The sequence below is a fragment of the Rana temporaria genome, chromosome 1 (genome assembly GCF_905171775.1).
Source record: "Rana temporaria chromosome 1, aRanTem1.1, whole genome shotgun sequence".
NCBI lineage: Eukaryota > Metazoa > Chordata > Amphibia > Anura > Ranidae > Rana > Rana temporaria.
In genome coordinates, this window is record NC_053489.1 from 686,869,332 (window position 1) to 686,889,167 (window position 19,836).

General features: G+C 46.1%; 1 protein-coding gene across 1 annotated transcript in view; it reads right to left on the minus strand.

The window, feature by feature from the left end:
- The window catches only part of LOC120924720 (cytosolic phospholipase A2 gamma-like), a 179,343-nt gene extending 160,206 nt beyond the window's left edge, over positions 1-19,137 (minus strand). The window contains exon 1 of the mRNA XM_040335736.1: positions 19,054-19,137. Coding sequence (XP_040191670.1) covers positions 19,054-19,068 — 15 coding nt within the window. The 5' untranslated portion in view covers positions 19,069-19,137. The remainder of the gene's footprint in view (positions 1-19,053) is intronic.
- Between the last annotated feature and the right edge of the window lie 699 nt (positions 19,138-19,836).

The window sequence follows — 19,836 nt, forward strand, 5'->3', positions numbered from 1 at the left end:
CACTTATATCACTTTCTGCCACGAGTGATTTATATTAATAATATTCCAAATGAGATTGAAATTGACTATCATCACATTTTCAATCTATAGATGTATATTATATTATTAGTATTCTTGTAAATTGTTATGATATAAGTCTACCCAGTGCATCGTGCATACTTAAAAGTTAGCGTGATGCAATATTTTAAAGTGTAAAGATTTTACCTCCTAATGAGAGCTTTTTGTCAAGTCCCATTTATCAATTGGTGGGTTTAAACTTGCATAAAGATGGAGGGGTTTTGTAGTACCGACGGAATGCAGATACAAGTTTGATCTGCCTGACGGTTATACACAAACTATTTTAACTTTTTTTTTAAATCTAGTATTGATTTACTTTTAGCCCTGCTTTTCGCCGCAAAGCTGGATAGCGCTGCTGCTGTTTCTTCATTAGAACTGCTTACAGCTGTTCAGCGATAGCATTGAACATTTTTTATTAAGATGAATGTAGTAAGGGCAAGGATCCCACATCTAAGATGGCGGATTCGCGTCATTGATCCCCGGATGTCAGGACTGGGCGGTCTGATGGACGCTCTGATCGAATATCTAGCGGTGAGTCAGCACGCCGCTCGTGCCCCTGGAAGAAGTCATCTCTTTGACGAAACGGCGTAGGGAGGAGCGGCGTGCTGACGTCACCACTGTTCACCAACGACCATCCGGAAGGACGGGCGAAAATCTGAGCCGGCCGGCTTTTAACTTTTACAACGCTATTGATTATCATTCGACATGTGAGTGCAATCCTTTTATGTATGCCAATAAATTGCCTTTTATATGCAATACTGCTCTATGTTGGCTCTTCTGTTTTTCTACTCCCGGATTTGGAATCTGTGTGGAGAGACCTGGCTAATCACTGTTAAGTGTATTGCAATGTGGAGGAGTGTAACAGAGGAGCCATAGGAATAAGCTTGGCATAGAGCCACATGCGCTAATGATCTTTTCACAAAAAAGATCCATGGGAGTCGGTAAGCAGAACTTTTATTAGAGGTGGAGGTGTCTTTCGTTCTACCATCTGATTTTGCTCCCTGGACTATCTTTAACACACTTTGGGTGCATCTTTGATCCAAATGGGATATCCACAAGTGTTGCAGCTGTGAATGTCACGAATATTTGGACTTTGTATTCACGTTTAATTGTGTTCCAGCATATATTGTTTTTCATGCACATTGCTGTCACTATATAGCTTTGTTTGTGGACATCTGTCATTTCACCTTTGTAGGGTTGGTTATGACAATTTGTTTTCACATTAATTTATTGCAGCGCAGCTTACCATTTTTTATAGTTATCACCCTATGGCCCTATCGGACATAAGCTGACCTTAGACATAAGACTATTTGGTGACGCCGGTACAGGAGTACCCCTCATCCTTACAAAGTCTCTGTTTGTCCCGGGTCATTCCGTTACATCTCTCCCCTTTCGGTGGGAGACTGACACAGGAGGAGACCCCGAACGGGTTGACTACGAAGTTAGTCAGTAGTACCAGTCCTTCAATGCTGGTATCCATACCGTACCCCAAATAAATTGCTCCAAACAGAGCATTACTCACCCCGCCAACCTCTGTCTCTCTCAGAGAACCTGCCTGCCGCTGGGGAGAGGCCTGGACTGGCCCTTCTCCCTGGAGTCCTTTCGGCCGCTGGAGAGAAGACAGGGTGACTGGGCTCAGTCCATCATGTTGTTGGGGATCTGGGCCAACTGGCCCCCATCCCTGGGGTGTACCAGTGGAGACTAAAGTCCCATCCACTGGTGGTAGAAAATCCCCTGATGCTTGCAAAGCAAAGCCGACATCCTCCTGTCTCGGTGACGCACCATTTTCTGGGGTTGTGTCAGTGGAGACCACAGTCCCATCCACTACCACAGGAACTCCCTCTTCCGTTAGTTGAGAGCAGAGGCTTGTGGCACTCTGCTCTGTTGCCAGCTCTTCCGCTGGGTTGCTTTGAGTGGAGACCACAGTCCCATCCACTCCCTCTCCTGCTAGGTGAGAGCAGAGGCTAGTGGCACTCTTCTCCTCAGTTGCCAGCCCTTCTGCTGGGTCGATTTGAGGGGAGACCACAGTCCCATCCCCCGATGTCAGCTCAAGCTGCAGTTGTGTGCAGCAGCCAGTAGCATCCTGCCCTGCCGCCAAAGATTCAGCTGGGAGTAAACGCTTTACCACCACAGCTTGTTGCTGGGGAGAGGGGCCAATTGCCCCGGCTCCCTGGAACTCCACTTTCATGGAGACTGGCATCTGTACCTCTCCCCTCTCTTCAGTTGGTGCTGCTGTGACTTCTGCTGCTGCAGCAACTCTTTGCTATAGCCAAGTGGCATCCACAGCCGCAATAACCCGGTCTATGATCTCCGGTGGAGGATTAGGTCCATACTGTGCCAGTCCACGTCTAACAGCCCGGTCAAAAAACTCTTCATCGCGTGTCCTGTCTGTTATGCTGGGCCTTTCAGCTCTATCCATTTGGACAAGCTCTGCAATAATGTCCCTTCTCTTACGATTGCAGGCCGATCTGCCCCGGCTCTCCAGTAAGTCCTTGAGGGAAGCGAGCTTCAGCTGTTCATACAGCGTCTCCATTGTCCTGTGTCCTTGTAGCCGTCCTTCTGCCGATGGAAACATCCCACTCCTGTGCCACCACTTGTAACGGTCACCCCAAATGGGACTGGGGTTTACAGTTACTATTTGTTTTTCAGATTGAGGTCATTCATGCCTCGTTTGGATTTTGGGGCATTCCTTTGTTTGCTGGGGGGCCAAGAGAGTGGATGCAAGGCCAGATGGTAGACAGCTAGGTATTCCCAGGCAGGAGGGAAGGATTAGGTGGTTGGGTGTACCGGGTATGGGGTGGAGCAGGGTTGACCGACGTGCTGGTTTTACACGTGGGGGGCAATGACCTGGGGGAGCGGCCTATTGGGGACTTGATTGCGGCCGTTAAGGCGGATGTCCTGATGTTCCGCGCAGCTTTCCTGGGCATGTTGCTAGTCTGGTCGGACATAGTTGCTCGGACCACCTGCCGCATGGCGAGGTCGGTGGCCAGAATCAATACGGGTAGGATTAGGGTGAATAAAGTGGTCAGGCAGTTTGTGGCTAGACACGGAGGGTTGGTTATTCGGCACGCAGAGTTGGAGGTTAACGTGGGACTGTACATGCGTGGATATGGTGTTCACCTATCTGTCGTGGGTACAGATTTGTGGGCCTTAGGTTTGCAGGAGGGGATTCAGATGGGCCCTGCGGGTGTGGAGGGGCCCTTAGGCTGCATTCACACCTAGGCGTTTTCACGCCAGACGCCCGCCGCTATTACAGCCTGCAATCCGCTGGAGGGGTGATTTTACATTGTCGGCTATGGAGATGGTTCACATCTCCATGCCGAACGCTGAAACGCCTGAAGCTCAAAACAAGTCCCAGACCCTTTTTTTTGGGCGGGTTCGGCGTTCGGGCATAGCCGACAATGTTAACCACTTCCAGACCTGCGCACGACGATGTACGTCCTGTTTTTAAAGATTGATATCTCGGTAACGCCAGCAGCTGCTGCCACAACCGAGGTATCAATCTTTAGTGCGCGGTCTGGAATCCGATAATGGCGGTCTCCGCGGCGGATTTGCCGCGAGATCGCCGTTATCGGTGGCGGGAGAGGGCCCCCCCCTCCCGACGCTCTCCCGCGCCCTCCGCCGCTTACCGTAGCCGTCGGTAGCGGCAGAGGCGATCGGGTGCTGTCGGCTGGTGAGCGGGGACGAGACTGAAGGAAAAATCTCCTTCGCCCGTCCCCATAGCTCGGCTGGGCGGAAGTGACGTCAAAACGTCAGTCCCGCCCAGCCTCTTAGGCCCCATACTCACGAGCAAACATGTCTGCTGAAACTGGCCCGCAGGCCAGTTTCAGCAGACATGTTTGGTCGTGTGTGGGCGCGAGCGGGCCGAATTCCAGCAAACATTTGCCCGCCGGGCCTTTTCCCAGCAGACAAATATTCCTGGACTTGTTTTAAAACAGCCCGCTGGAATTCAGCCCGCTCGGACATGTACGGTCGTCAGTACAGACCTACCGTACATGTCCAGGCGCCCGCCGTCCCTCGCATGCGTTGAATGACTTCGACGCATGCGTGGAAGCATTTTAAAGGCGGGCCGCGCACGTCGCCGCGTCATTGTCGCGGCGACACCGCGTCATCGACGCGGCGACACCGCGTCATCGACGCGGCGACACCGCGGACACGCCCCGCGTATTGTTTACGCGCGGACTTCTGTACGATGGTGTGTACAACCATCGTACAGAAGCCCTCTGGCAGACATGTATGGTGAAAACGGTCCGACGGACCGCTTTCACCATACATGTTTGTCCGTGTGTACCCGGCCTTAAAGAGACAAATTTTTTTTTTGGTCATTTGAAAAAATGACATTTTTTATTTTTATTTTATTTTTTGCATTTAAGCCCAAATATGAGATCTGAGGTCTTTTTGACCCCAGATCTCATATTTAAGAGGACCTGTCATGCTTTTTTCTATTACAAGGGATGTTTACATTCCTTGTAATAGGAATAAAAGTGATCAAATTATTATTTTTTTTTTTTCAGTGTAAAAAATAATAAAATAAATAAAAATAAATAAGAAAACAAAAAAAAATTTTTTTTAAAGCGCCCCGTCCCGACGAGCTCTCGCGCAGAAGCGAACGCATACGCGAGTAGCGCCCGCATATGAAAACGGTGTTCAAATCCAACAAGTGAGGTATCGCCGCGATCGTTAGAGCGAGAGCAATAATTATAGCCCTAGAGCTACTCTGTAGCTCAAAAAATGCAATCTCTAGAATTTTTTAAACATCGCCTATCGAGATTTTTAAGGGTAAAAGTTTGACGCCATGCCACGAGCGGGCGCAATTTTTAAGCGTGACATGTTGGGCATCATTTTACTCGGCGTAACATTATCTTTCACAATATATAAAAAAATTGGGCCAAATTTATTGTTGTCTTATTTTTTAATTCAAAAAAGTTAATTTTTTCCAAAAAAAGTGCGCTTGTAAGACCGCTGCGCGAATACGGTGTGACAAAAAGTATTGGAATGACCGTCATTTTATTCTCTAGGGTGTTAGAAAAATATATATAATGTTTGGGGGTTTTAAGTAATTTTCTAGCAGAAAAAACTGTTTTAGTCTTGCAAACACCAAATCTGAAAAACACCTAAGGTCTGGAAGTGGTTAAAATCACCCCTCCAGCAAAAAACAAGGCTAAAAACGACGCGTTTTGTCGCCGCAAATCGCGGGACAAAACGCCTATTTTATGTCGCCGCAATACGCCACAAATCACCTACGCAAAGGTGTGAATGCAGCCTTATGGGTAAGGGGTTTACCCTTTCGGGCTGTGGTGGTGTTATTTGGTCTTTGATGGTGGCAGTTAACAGATGTGATAGAAGTGGTGGGGGGCTCTTCTTCTGGGGGTTATTCCAGTGGAACGGTGTCCGCTGGAATACGGTAATGTTTGCACTGCGGGGAAAAAGGATTTGGTCTCCGAGCTGGATACGGCCGCAATGCTTCACTTCCCGATTCCCTTACCGAGGATGGCGGCGGGTGCAGCCGAGGGGCGAGTGATTGCTCGTCCTCAGCTGACAACATCGCGGGCGCGCTGGACAGGTAAGTGTCCATATTTTAAAAGTCAGCAGCTGCAGTATTTGTAGCTACTGGCTTTTAAATTTGGCGGAACCTCCACTTTAAAAACCTCATGGTTACTGAGATCCACTTGGAATGGGACATTCTGGAGCAATACTCCAAGGAACGTATGGTTCCTAGGGGTCTGCGCCGGGACATTTATCCCCAGCAGGGTGACCCAGATACTGAGGCATGGTTTCGTTATTTTATTGAAAGGGGTTGTAAAGGTAATTTTTTTTTCTCCTAAATATCTTCCTTTACCTTAGTGCCGTCCTCCTTCACTTACCTCATCCTTCCATTTTTCTTTTAAATGTCCTTATTTCTTCTGAGAAATCCTCACTTCCTGTTCTTCTGTCTGTAACTCCACACAGTAATGCGAGGCTTTCTCCCTGGTGTGGAGTGTCGTGCTCGCCCCCTCCCTTGGACTAAGGAGAGTCAGGACGCTCTCTATGTAGTCCAAGGGAGGGGGCGAGCACGACACTCCACACCAGGGAGAAGGCCTGGCATTACTGTGTGCAGGGCCGTTTGAAGGAATTTGGGGGCCCCAAGCAAAATGGACATAGAGGCCCCCCAACCCCCCCTGCACGCACACAAAGCCTACAGGAATCGGTGGGCGGCCTCCTCCTGGCGGCTCCGGACTGTGAGGGAGGGAGGAGGAGGGGAGAGGGAGCCAGGCAGGACACGAGCAGCGCATGGATACAGACCGACGGTAGCGGTGATCTTACCGAAGGCCGGGACAGACTCGTGTGCGGTGCGCCCAGGGGTGTATTTAGGTTTTGTGCTGCCCTAGGCCTGGTGAAACTCACGCACCCCTTCCTTTTTTAATACTCGTCCTGTCATTTTCATGGGATGAGGACAGAGGGACAAGGTGGGAGGGGGACAAGGTGGGATAAGCACAGGGGGACAGGGTGGGGTGAGCACATGGGGACAGGGTGGGGTGAGCATAGAGTGGGATGAGCATAGGGTGGGATGAGCACAGGGTGGGATGAGCACAGGGTGGGATGAGCACAGGGTGGGATGGGGACAGGGTGGGATGGGGACAGGGTGGGATGAGCACAGGGTGGGATGAGCACAGGGTGGGATGGGGACAGGGTGGGATGGGGACAGGGTGGGATGAGCACAGGGGGACAGAGCATCTTAATTTGGGGGGGGGCAGAGGGTGGTATGGGGATATGTGCTGGGGAGTGATTTGAGAGGGAAGATGATATGTGCTAGTGGGGGGGGGGAAATCGGACCCCCCACTAGCACATATCATCTTCCCTCTCAAATCACTCCCCAGCACATATCCCCATACCACCCTCTCCTCTCCCATCACTTAATTTGTTCACCTCGAATCTGCCCCCCCCCTTACCTCCTGGTTACTGTGTGCAGCATGGCTCTCTCAGTCACTCGTGTCTCTCCTCTGCTCCTCCTCCTGGCTGTGTACACATTGAGCCAAGCGGGGGGGGAGGAGCCGAAGTGTGACTGACTGACTGTGTATTGCAGTCAGTGGAGAGAGAGGGACGGCTGCACTGTAGCCAAATGACGCTGCGGGACCCCGGGCGGCAGATGTCCCGGGTGACCGCGCCACTTTGCGGGGGGCGGCGAAATGCCCCCCCTCCTCCCGCACGGAGAGCCGCACAGCTGAATCCTGGAGTTCAGTGCAACTGCACGCTTCGGCACTGAACTCCAGGATTCAGCTGTGCGGCTCTCCGTGTGGGAGGAGGGGGGCTCGCGGGGAGCCTGTGAACATAGCAGCAGGCAGACAGACGAGCCAGCTTGGGGGCCCCTTACTAGCTCGGGGCCCCAAGCAATTGCTTGGCTTGCCTGTCCTGTTGCGACGGGCCTGACTGTGTGGAGTTACAGACAGAAGAACAGGAAGTGAGGATTTCTCTGAAGAAATAAGGACATTTAAAAGCAAAATGGACAAGGATCGGAATCTCTAATGATTTATGTGAAATGTGTAAATATATCTGACAGAGTTCATATATGTAGAAATAGTTATAGTTAGATAACCTATGTAGGGGAATGCCCGCCCCTTTTTTTTTTTTTTTGCATTTTGTCTGGACTATAGGGAGTTTTGCACTCTATGAACAGGAGGGGAGGGGCACGATATTTCACTGTTTAAATATATGAATTGCATGGAAAATGTATTTATTATTGCTGTGGCTAGAATAGATTTGGTATCGAAGGATACCCTTAGGGTTTTTTTTGGGGGGGGGGATAGAGGGGTAAATGGTTAAGAATATTAAGAGGGGGGTGGGATGGGAGGGAGGGTAAGGGAAAAGGGAAAAGGGAGTTTGTTAGCACTTTCACTTAGGTCACCTGGGAAAGGGGGAAAGGGGAGACTCTAGGGGGGAGGGTGGGAGGGTAAGGGGGAGAGAATTAGCTCCTATACTCCAGTAAGGGGAGGGTTTTTTTTTTCTCTGTTCCGTACTCAAAGAATCGGGGATCTATGTTAGTCTATATGGGATAGAGGAAAAGGAGTCCAAAAGGCTTAATAGAAGCTTAATGGAAGCTAAGGGGGAAATTGAAGGTGATGGTATAATAAGAGATGTGGGCTAAAAGTTGGGTGCAAGGGGGTAGATAAGTTGGCTCAAGATCGCTGCTATGTTTATCCACTCCTACCTATTATAACGTCTCTCCTCCAAGTGGAGGGAAGTCGGAGACGTTTAGAATTTTTTTTTTCTCTTTCCTTTTTTTTTTTTTAGGCAAGGTGTAGGCAGATATGCTAGGGCATAGAGCCTGCAACAATCTAGAGAGTACAATACGAAGGGAACTGGAAAACGAACCAGACCCTAAGGGAATTTTTTTTTTTTTTTGTGTTGTTGAGTTCTGGTCCCATCCCCTCCCCCATTAGTGACCCGACCAGGGAATAAGAGGGGTGATTGGTAAAAATGACGAGGTGTAACTTTACTTCATATAATGTAAAGGGGCTAAACAGCCCTGAAAAACGTGTGAGATTGTTTGCGGAATTAAGTAGATTGAAGTCCCAAATTATTTTCTTACAAGAGACACACTTCAGAAACGATAAGATTCCAAGATTAGGGAACCGTAGATTTCCAAATGTGTACCATAGTGCGTCTCAAACCAAGAAAGCTAATGGGGTAACAATTATGGTGTCCAATCAAGTTTCATGGAAGGAGTCTAAGACGGTGAAAGATGAGTCAGGGCGTCTTCTTATTATAAATGGATTTTTATGTGAGCAAAAGGTCACGTTGGTGAATCTGTACTTACCAAATGAGGACCAAGTGTCTGCATTGGAGACATATTTGGATCTGGTTCATCAAAATAAAGAAGGAATTGTAATAATGGGGGGGGATTTGAATATGGCTTTGGATCCCACGTTGGACGTTTCAAAAGGTCACATTTGTCCTATTCCAAACTTCGGAGGGCGAAAAGATTATTGCAAGATTTACAAATGATGGATACCTGGAGAGTGTTAAATGTCCACGATAGAGATTATACTTTTTTTTTCAGCGAATCACAAGACGTATACCAGAATTGACTATATTTTTGTATCCCAGAATGCATTAATGTGTTTAGTAGATGCCTCTATAGGCTCATTTACATTATCGGATCATGCACCAATGAGTTGCACTTTAGAACTAGGGGATGTAAGCCCGAAGGAATGGAACTGGAGGTTAAATGGGACGCTCCTGAAGGAACCTGAATATGAACATAGAATAGCGCAAGAATTAGAAGCCTTTTTTACAATCAATGAATCAGAAGAAGTCTCCCCACTATGTGGGTGGGAAGCACATAAATGTTATATTAGGGGGATTCTAATTTCTCTAGGGGCACACAGAAAACGAGTTAGAGGGGCCAAAATAGATGCATTACTGGGAGAGATTAGGCTATTAGAACTGGCGCATAAGAAATCACAGGCCCAACAGGTAGAAGAAAAGCGTATGGGTTTGCGGGATGAACTAAATATTTTTTTGATGGATAGTGCAAAAGCGAAATTAATACGATGCAGACGTGCGTATTATGAGTACGGAAATAAACCCAGTAGAATGTTGGCTAATGCTTTAAGAGAAACCAGGGCCAGGAATCATATTGAACAGATAAAAACGCAGGGAGATATTTTAGTGAAATCTACCCAGGAGATAGCTAAAGCATTTAAAGAGTATTATACCAAGCTCTATAATATAGAAAGGCATCAGGATAATATAAAGAGGTCCATTAGAGAGCAACGGGCAAAAGAGTATGTAGTGGCATCAGGTCTGCCTGGGTTATCTGAAGATGAAGCAGGAAGTATTGATGAAATAAGTGAGAAAGTGCGCTTACCAATAACACAAAAGATAAGATAAAAATAAAAGCAGCTAACTCAAAAATGTTATACAAACATACAAATCATGAACAAACGGTGGAGTAGCGCTAAAGAGTGAAAAGGCCTTCATATGCCATCTATATCAATATGAAGGCTGTATGTAAATCCAATATATATCCAAAGGTGTAAACAAAATACTAAATTGAAATGAAACTAATAGTCCAACAATGTGTCGAGTCTGAGTGTTGGCACACTGCTGCAAACGTGAGAAGAACTCTGGGCCCAATGATCACTACAGCTTGCTGACCCTTACCAGAAAGGAAGATCCTAACGGATCTCATCAAGCAGAAATCACTGAGTCGCATATGCTGGAAAGGAGCCTGTCTCTCGGAGCGATCCTCCACGGAGTCACCGATCCACCAGTAAAGCAACCAGAGAAATAAACTGATATGGTGTAAATCCGTGCGATAATCAATACATACAGAGCATCCCCCAGTGACTGGCAACAGACAGTGTGAACAAATGGAAACCACCACCAGTACACACACTGACCCTTACCAGAACCTGTGATCCATCAGGATCAGTCAAAGCGGAGGGGATGTGAGCAATATGGAGTTGTAAGACGTCCCAACCAATAGCATCAAAATCGCCAGGAAAGGTCCAAATATATATGAGAAAGAAAAACTCACATAGCGTGATACCGTAAGGGATTTTAATAGAAAAACGAGCAGCACACTTACAGTTCAAGGAGCATAAAACAGCATGGATAAAAAAGAGAGCCGGCCGGCATGTCAGAACGAATAGTCCTCAGATCGCGGTGACGTCAGCACGTCGCCTCCCAACGTTTCGTCTACACTAGACTTGGTCACGGGAACCAAGTCTAGTGTAGACGAAACGTTGGGAGGCGACGTGCTGACATCACCGCGATCTGAGGACTATTCGTTCTGACATGCCGGCCGGCCGGCTCTCTTTTTTATCCATGCTGTTTTATGCTCCTTGAACTGTAAGTGTGCTGCTCGTTTTTCTATTAAAATCCCTTATGGTATCACGCTATGTGAGTTTTTCTTTCTCATATATATTTGGACCTTTCCTGGCGATTTTGATGCTATTGGTTGGGACGTCTTACAACTCCATATTGCTCACATCCCCTCCGCTTTGACTGATCCTGATGGATCACAGGTTCTGGTAAGGGTCAGTGTGTGTACTGGTGGTGGTTTCCGTTTGTTCACACTGTCTGTTGCCAGTCACTGGGGGATGCTCTGTATGTATTGATTATCGCACGGATTTACACCATATCAGTTTATTTCTCTGGTTGCTTTACTGGTGGATCGGTGACTCCGTGGAGGATCCCTTAGAGAGACAGGCTCCTTTCCAGCATATGTGACTCAGTGATTTCTGCTTGATGAGATCTGTTAGGATCTTCCTTTCTGGTAAGGGTCAGCAAGCTGTAGTGATCATTGGGCCCAGAGTTCTTCTCATGTTTGCAGCAGTGTGCCAACACTCAGACTCGACACATTGTTTGACTATTAGTTTCATTTCAATTTAGTATTTTGTTTACACCTTTGGATATATATTGGATTTATATACAGCCTTCATATTGATATAGATGGCATATGAAGGCCTTTTCACTCTTTAGCGCTACTCCACCGTTTGTTCAGGAAGTATTGATGGTCCAATCAGAGCTGAGGAATTTATAGAAGCTTTGAAAGTAATGAAGCAAGGTAGAGCGCCAGGCCCGGACGGGTATACACTGTCATATTACAAAACCTTTTCTGAGAAATTGGCACCCAGATTCCTTGCTGCATTTAACTCAATACGGGAAGGTCAGGAGATGCGTGAAGAGACATTGATGGCCCATATTACATTACTTCCCAAAGAGGGCAAAGACCCAACCAACTGTGCCAGCTATCGGCCAATATCTTTATTAAACATAGACCTTAAGATTCTCACGAAAATTCTGGCTAACAGATTATTAGGATATATTCTGGCGATCATACACCCAGATCAGGTGGGGTTTACTCTGGGCAGAGAGGGGAGGGAAAATACTCAAAGGGTTCTGGGAGCTATTCATATATCCCACTCCCAAAAAAAGTCACTCGTGATGATATCCGCCGATGCTGAAAAAGCATTTGATAGGGTAGATTGGACGTTCCTGAGAGCGGTATTACAACATATAGGGTTGAAAGAGGGAATGCTAAATTGGATTATGAGTTTATACTCATGCCCAAAAGCAAGAGTTAAGGTGAATGATTTGATGTCTAAACCATTTTCAATTGGTAACGGAACTCGGCAGGGATGCCCACTCTCCCCTATTATTTTTATCCTTACGGTAGAACCTTTGTTGAGGACAATCCGGGCTAATTCAGATATCAGGGGCCTTCTGACAAAAGGGAGAGAACACAAAGTAGCAGCCTATGCGGACGACTTGCTGTTTTTTATGACTTCCCCGAGACTGTCTTTACCGGTGTTGATACAGGAGTTACGTAATTACGGGGAGATATCCAACTTTAAGGTAAATTACAGAAAGTCTGAAGCAATGGGGGTTGAATTGAGTGAGAAATTAAAACAACAATTGGTGGGGAATTTTGGATTTAGATGGACAGATTCACATATAAGCTATTTAGGGACTAAAATACCAAATAAGTTGAATCGTATATTTGAACTTAATTTTGCCCCAATGATTCGGCGAATAAAATGTTTGTGAGATGGGATAAGGAGGTATTTACCTGGTTTGGGAGAATAAATATCATCAAAATGAATGTGATGCCGAGACTGTTATATCTATTTCAAACTCTGCCTATTAAACTACCGGCCGGATTTCTGAGAGATATCAAATCCAGGTTTGTGAGTTTTATATGGGCAGGAAAAACCCCAAGAGTCCGTAGAACAGTCTTGACCTTACCTAAAAAAAAAAGGGGGTAGGACTCCCAGATCCGGAGAACTATTATGTAGCGGCACATTTAACAAGAGTAGTGGAGTGGTGCATAGCAGAAAAGGAAAAACCATGGATACAGATGGAGCAAAGTATAACGGAAATACCCCTGGAAGGAATAGTATGGATTGCGGAGGAGGCGATACCACTAGATGTAAAGGGACATCCTATGGTAGGAGCTACAATTAAGATTTGTAAAAAAATATTTAAGAAAACAAAGATATCAAATTATCCAAGTCCGATGACCCCAATTTTGGGGACACCAAGCTTTGAACCCGGACTGGTAGAGGGAACGTTTTAGGGAACTAAGACAGCAAGGAATTAGTAGGGTGGTCCATTTCTCAAGAAACAATTGTATAATGTCAAGGGGGGAGATCGAAAATGAGTTCTCTGAAAATCTAGACCCTTTTAGGTTAATTCAACTCAAAGCGTATATACGAGTAGCTACACAACATATATCAGAAGTCCGGTCATTATCCGGCTTTGAACAGTTATGTTTAAAGGGCGAACCTATGAGGCATTTACTTTCTGCTTTGTATACCATGGTGATAGATCTAGAAGCCCCACAAGAACTGGCATTCTTACAAGCATGGGAACGGGATTTGGGAATTATCTTCTCGGAGTCACAGAAAAAGAAAATACTGCTATTTACACATAAGGCGTCAATGGCAACTAAATATCAGGAAGGAGGGTACAAGATCCTAACCAGGTGGTATAGAACCCCTGTGGTATTAAATAGGATGTTTCCACAAGTATCTAATCAATGTTGGAGATGTCAACAGGCAGAAGGTACTATTCTACACATTTTTTGGGAATGCCCTGGTCTGAGAGAATTTTGGAAAATGGTGTCTGAAACTGTAAAAAAAATTACAGACGTGTCTCTTGGAGAAAAACCGTCAGCTTTTCTATTACATGATATATCACTATCTAATGAAAAATACAAAAACTCTCTTGTTAGGCATTTACTTACTGCAGCAAAAGCGTGTATTCCGTGTCTCTGGAAAAATACAGTAGCTCCAACAAAAATACAATGGATGGGGAGGATAGCGGAGATTCAACAAATGGAAAATCTGACTATGATATTGAGAGAGCAGGAAGTAAAGTACCAAGAAATCTGGTTACCATATGAGGAATATAAGAGACAAAATCCGTAGGGGGGGGGGGCTGGGGGCGGGGGTGATACCAGTTCGACGTTTTTTTTTCTTTCTTTGCTCTTGTTTTTCTATTTTTTTTTTATTAGGTGTTTGCTTCTTTTCTATTTTTCTTGAGCAGCACCTGGTATTATTGATGTGAAGGATAACTAGGGGCTAATGCCTGAGGTTAGGAAAGGGTATGGTGTTAACATTGTGTAATGAGAATCGAGTTGATTTGAATTTAAGGAATACGTTTTGGTTATGAAATATACAGGTACCGGTTAGTTAATATAAAGAAGTGGTAATAATTGGTTAAATTGGTAAAGATTTCGTTATAATGGAAGAACTGATATATGTATTTATTCATAATGTTATTGCTGTTAACAAAAATAAAGAACTTATAAAAGCAAAATGGAAGGATGAGGTAAGTGAAGGAGGACTGCACTGAGGTAAAGGAAGATATTTAGGAAAATAATTGTACCTTTACAACCCCTTTAAGGTGACATTATTTTTTTGTGTTTTCTTGTTGATAAAAAGAAGCTGAGACTGGCTGGTATTGATAAGGAAATGAGGAACTCAGACCAACGCCTTCCACACAAGTCCACACCCGAATATGTTTCTCACTCATCTAATCTCAAAGCCACCTTGAGAAGGAAGAGGAAGAACGATTACAAAGTAAAAGAAGTACAAAAGTCTTATCTCTGGAGAAACTTTAAAGCCTTTGTTACCCCAACACTTCATATTCCTGACGTGCTTTTTTTCTATATTATTATATTATTTTATACACCATTTTCTGATAACATATAAAAGATGGGGTTGCATCGAGTATAGCGATACTAAACATGTCAAAACGTATAATTGCGCACATCTGTGAAATGGCGGAAAAACGATGGTGCGTACAATTGTTCATAGTTGATGCTTTAACCGCTTGCTGACTGCCTCATGTAGATATACGTCGGCAGAATGGCAGGAAAAGCAATGTGTATGTATATATATATATATATATATATATATACGTTGCTTTGAATCTGCCGCCTAGCGTGCGCATGCCCGCTGTGATCTCCATGATTGTGCCCGCGGGACCTGCAGACTTGGTGTCCCGCGATCGGGTCACGGAACAGCAGAATGGAGGGGGGGGGGGCTGCCTTTGTAAACAAGGAATCTCCCTGTTCTGCCTAGTGACAGGACACTGATCGTCTGTTCCCTCTCATCGGGAGCAGCGATCAGTGTCGTGTCACAGTAAGTCCCGCCCCCACACAGTTAGAATCACTCCCTAGGACATACTTCCTCGCCCTCTACTGGTTAATCCCCATCCCTGCCAGTGTCATTTACACAGTAATCAGTGCATTTTTATAGCACCGGTCGCTGTAAAAATGACAATGGTCCCAAAACTGCATCAAAAGTGTCCGATGTGTCCGACATAAAGTCACAATAAAAATCGCTGATCGCCGCCATTAGTAGTAAAAAAACTAATTATAATAAAAATGCAATAAAACTATCCCCTATTTTGTAAACGCTATAAATTTTGCGCAAACCAACCGATAAACGCTTATTGCGATTTTTTGTTTACCAAAAATATGTAGAAGAATACGTATCGGCCTAAACTGAGGAAAAACAATTTTTTTTATATATTTTTTGGGGGGATATTTATTACAGCAAAAAGTAAAAAATATTGCATTTTTTTTTTCAAAATTGTCGCTCTATTTTTATTTATAGCGCAAAAAATAAAACACAGAGGTTATCAAATACCACCAAAAGAAAGCTCCTTTTGTGGGAAAAAAAGGACTTCAATTTTGTTTGGGAGCCACGTCGCACAACCGCGTAATTGTCAGTTAAAGCAACGCAGTGCCGAATTCGCAAAACGTGGCCCGGTCTTTGGCCAGCCAAATCCTCCAGGGCTGAAGTGGTTAAAAGTCTTTATGGGTCTTCAGATTAGAGTTAACTATGAGGTGATCAGGTCCTTTCCTCTCCTCGGCTGGGATACAAGTGAGGGCAAGATGGCCCCCACCCGTCCCCATAGCATAGCAGGGCGGAAGTGACGTCAGAACGTCAGTCCCGCCCATGCTTCTTAAAGCAATATTTTCTAAATGTCATTTTTTCAAATGACAAAAACTTGGTGTGACGTCTTTTTGACCCCCAGATCTCATATTTAAGAGGACCTGTTTTCTATTACAAGGGATGTTTACATTCCTTGTAATAGGAATAAAAGTGATCCATTTTTATTCCAGTGTAAAAAATACAAAAATAAATAAAAATAAATAAGAAAACCCCCCAAAAAAAATTCTGCTCGCAGAAGCGAACGCAAACGTGAGTAGCGCCCGGATATGAAAACGGTGTTCAAACCACACAAGTGAGGTATCACCGGGATCGTTAGAGGGTGTGGAGGGGACATTGTCCCACAGCATGGGTTCCCATCCAGGAGCATACCAGGCCCTTAGGTCTGGTATGGATTTTAAGGGGAACCGCTAGGCTGAAAAAATGGCGTGAAGGTCCCCCTATAATCCATAATCCATACCAGACCCGTATCCGAACATGCAGCCCAGCCGGTCAGGAAAGGGGGTGGGGACAAGCGAGCGCCCTCCCTCCTGAACCATACCAGGCCGCATGCCCTCAACTTGGGGGGTGGGTGCTTTGGGGCAGGGGGCCCTGCGCCCCCCCACTCCGAAGCACCTTGCCCCCATGTTGATGAGGATATGGGCCCCTTCCCGACAGCCCTGGCCGCTGGTTGTTGGGGGGCTTATCAGAATCTGGGAGCCCCTTTAATAAGGGGGCCCCATATCCTGGCCCCCCATCCTATGTGGATGAGTATAGGTACATCGCACCCCTACCCATTCACCTGGGGGAAAAAAGTGTCGATAAAAAAATACACTAGACAGGGGTTTCGGGGGTCTCCCGCTCTCTGGTTCTTCTCCTGCTCTCCGGTGCTTTCTGCCTTCTGCCGGGCTCCTCCGCTATCTTCTTCCAGCTCTTTTACTAGCATTGGCCCAGTCTTCTCCGTCGTCTTCTTCCCTCTTGTCTTCTTCCGATGTTGACACAATGCTCTCTCCTGCTGTAATGGCGCCCCACCCCCTTTCCTGACCGGCAAGGCTGCGTGCTCGGATAAGGGTCTGGTATGGATTTTGGGGGGACCCTCATGCCGTTTTTTTGGCGTAGGGGTTTGTCATGGACCTTGGAATGCTGAAGGGTATCTCTTTGAAACCTGTTACACAGTGGGGGGGGGGGTCTTCTGCTCTGTCTTAAGGCCAGACGGCTCCATTGTTCTGTGTCTGGCTATTGTGTACATTGATTGCCCCCTGGGGCTTCTGTCTCAATACACATAACGGTCCCTCCATTCAAGCTATCGGACCAATCCCTGCTGACTCATGTTCAAGTCCTCATTTGCATGCCTAAGAGGACCTGAAGGAGAACTTGATGTACTTTACAATTGATCAATAGGAAAGCAATTGTTGGGGGCGGGATGTTCCAAATTCTGTTTAAAAGTGTGTTGTGTACTTCCAATAAAGGTCTTCCTGTTTGAACTTACATACAGCCTGCCTGGTGTTTGTTTGTTCTAATGGATTAGAAAAAAGCTATACAAATGCATTGTTTACTGTCAAAATGACACTGGCAGTGAAGGGGTTAACCACTAGGGGGTGCTGAAGGGGTTAAGTGTAACCTCATATGTTTTTCTAACTGTAGGGCGGCGGGGCTGGACGTGTGACGTCAGTGATCCTCTTTCCCTATATCAGGGAACACACGATCAATGACAGTGCCACAGTGAAGAACGGGGAAGCTGTGTTTACACTCACCTCTCCCCGTTCTTCAGCTCCGGTGACGGATCATGGGACTCCGGCGGCAATCAGGTCCACGGGTCCCGCGGCCGCGGAGCTTCGGACCGAGTCGTGGGCGCGCTGATTCATAGAATCATTTCCGCATAGATAGCCCTAAGATCAGACAGGTGTAATTGACTTACACTGTCGGATCTTAGGCTGCAATACTTCGGCCGCCGCTGGGGGGAGTTTGCGTCGTATTCCAGCGTCGGGTATGCAAATGAGGATTTACGGCGTTCCACAACGGTTTTTCCCGTCGTTACGTCGACACAAGTCTTTTTTTCCCGTCGCAAAGTTAGGTGTGCTATTAACATGGTGTAAAATTACTCCACCATGTTAAAGTATGGCCGTCGTTCCAACGTCGCTTTTGAATTTTTTTTTTTCCGGCGTAAGTACGTTACGCACGTCGCGATTCACAAACACGTTGGGGCGCCGTAAGTTCGCACAAAGCACGTCGGGAAAATTGCGAACGGAGCATGCGCAGAACGTCCGGCGCGGGAGCGCGCCTAATTGAAATGGTGCCCGCCCCATTTGAAATTGGGCGGGCTTGCGCCGGACGACTTTAAGTTACACCGCCGCAAGTTTCCAGGTAAGTGCTTTGAGGATCAGGCACTTACACTGAAAACTTGCGGCGGTGTAACGTAAACGGGTTACGTTACACGGCCGCAATTATTCGTGAATCTGGCCCATCGTCACAGGCACAACAACTTATCGCCAGTCTCTCAGAACTCTCACCTCACTGACATATAGTAACAGGCACATCAACTTATCACCAGTCTTCTCTGCTGTCAATATTGAGATTGCTGAGATGTTGTCACTATTGTACTCCTCTATCCCTTATGCTGGCACTATCCTAAAGGAACAGCAGGGGGGGGGGGGGGGGGGCAGAGAAAACTTCAGCCCATGCCCAGGGAAATAGAGGCTAGCGCAGATCGGAAGGAGCGAAGGGAACCGCAAGACTGCGCACCCCGCTGCGTTTAACCCTTACAAGCTTATCTCTTTTTACATATTGTAAGAGTCCAATTTTATATGTGTGCAACGATAAAAGGTTTATTTTAAATACTACACTATTGGAGTTTCCTCTCCTCCTTGCTTTACCCTGGGCATGTGCTGGAGTCCCCCCCCCCCCCCCCCGCTGTTACTTTAGGATAGTGCCAGCATAAGGGATAGAGGAGAATTCTTATTAGAGTTTCCAGTACCGGATGTATTTTGATTGGCTGTTATGAGCTCCTCACTACTTGTATGAAATGATTGGGTATCACACTGATAATAAGGAATAGAAAGTCACTCACCTCATTGCCCGCCATTGGAAATTCAGGTAGGTGACCACTGCCACTGTAATTCTGCTAATACAAGATCCATTAGTAAGACTCCCGGAGAGGCTCAGCTCAGGTATACAGAAGAGAGGATGGAGACGGATGTACCAGTAATCAGATGATAGTAGAAGTGCGGCTGGGAATGTAATTAGAATGTGTGAGTTTTCAGCCTCGTATAACCCCGATCTGATGTGATATCATTGGGTGGTTCCCACACGCCTCTAATGAGGTGGCATCTGATTATAACTTGCCAGGCACAGTTGGTGGGGCTGTTCAATAAATAATTCTTCCAAGGAACTGCAGACTGCCATGTGATAAAGATTATAAACTATGAAACATTCAAAGTCCACATTGCGAAACAACAAATTAACACGAGTCAAAGCATATACTGACAGGTAAAGTGAATAACATTGATTATCTGGTTACAAAGGCATCTGAAAGTGGATAGGATATATTAGGCAGCAAGTGAACATGTTGTTCCTGAAGTTGAGGTGTTAAAAGAAAAAATGGACAAGTGTAAGGATTTGAAAAGAGCCAGATGGTAATGTCTATTCCAGGGGTGCCCAAACTTTTGAAGAGCAAGGGCCACTTAAGCGGCTTGGTAACCGGTCTCGGGCCACAATGAGCGGAGCGGGTGGATGGCAGCCCACTCTACTCTATAGAGCCCACTACACTTTTATTTTTTTTAGCGGATTGGATTGTAGGTAAATTACGGCCATCCGTATTCGCGACCGACTTATGCAAACAATGTAAAAATTC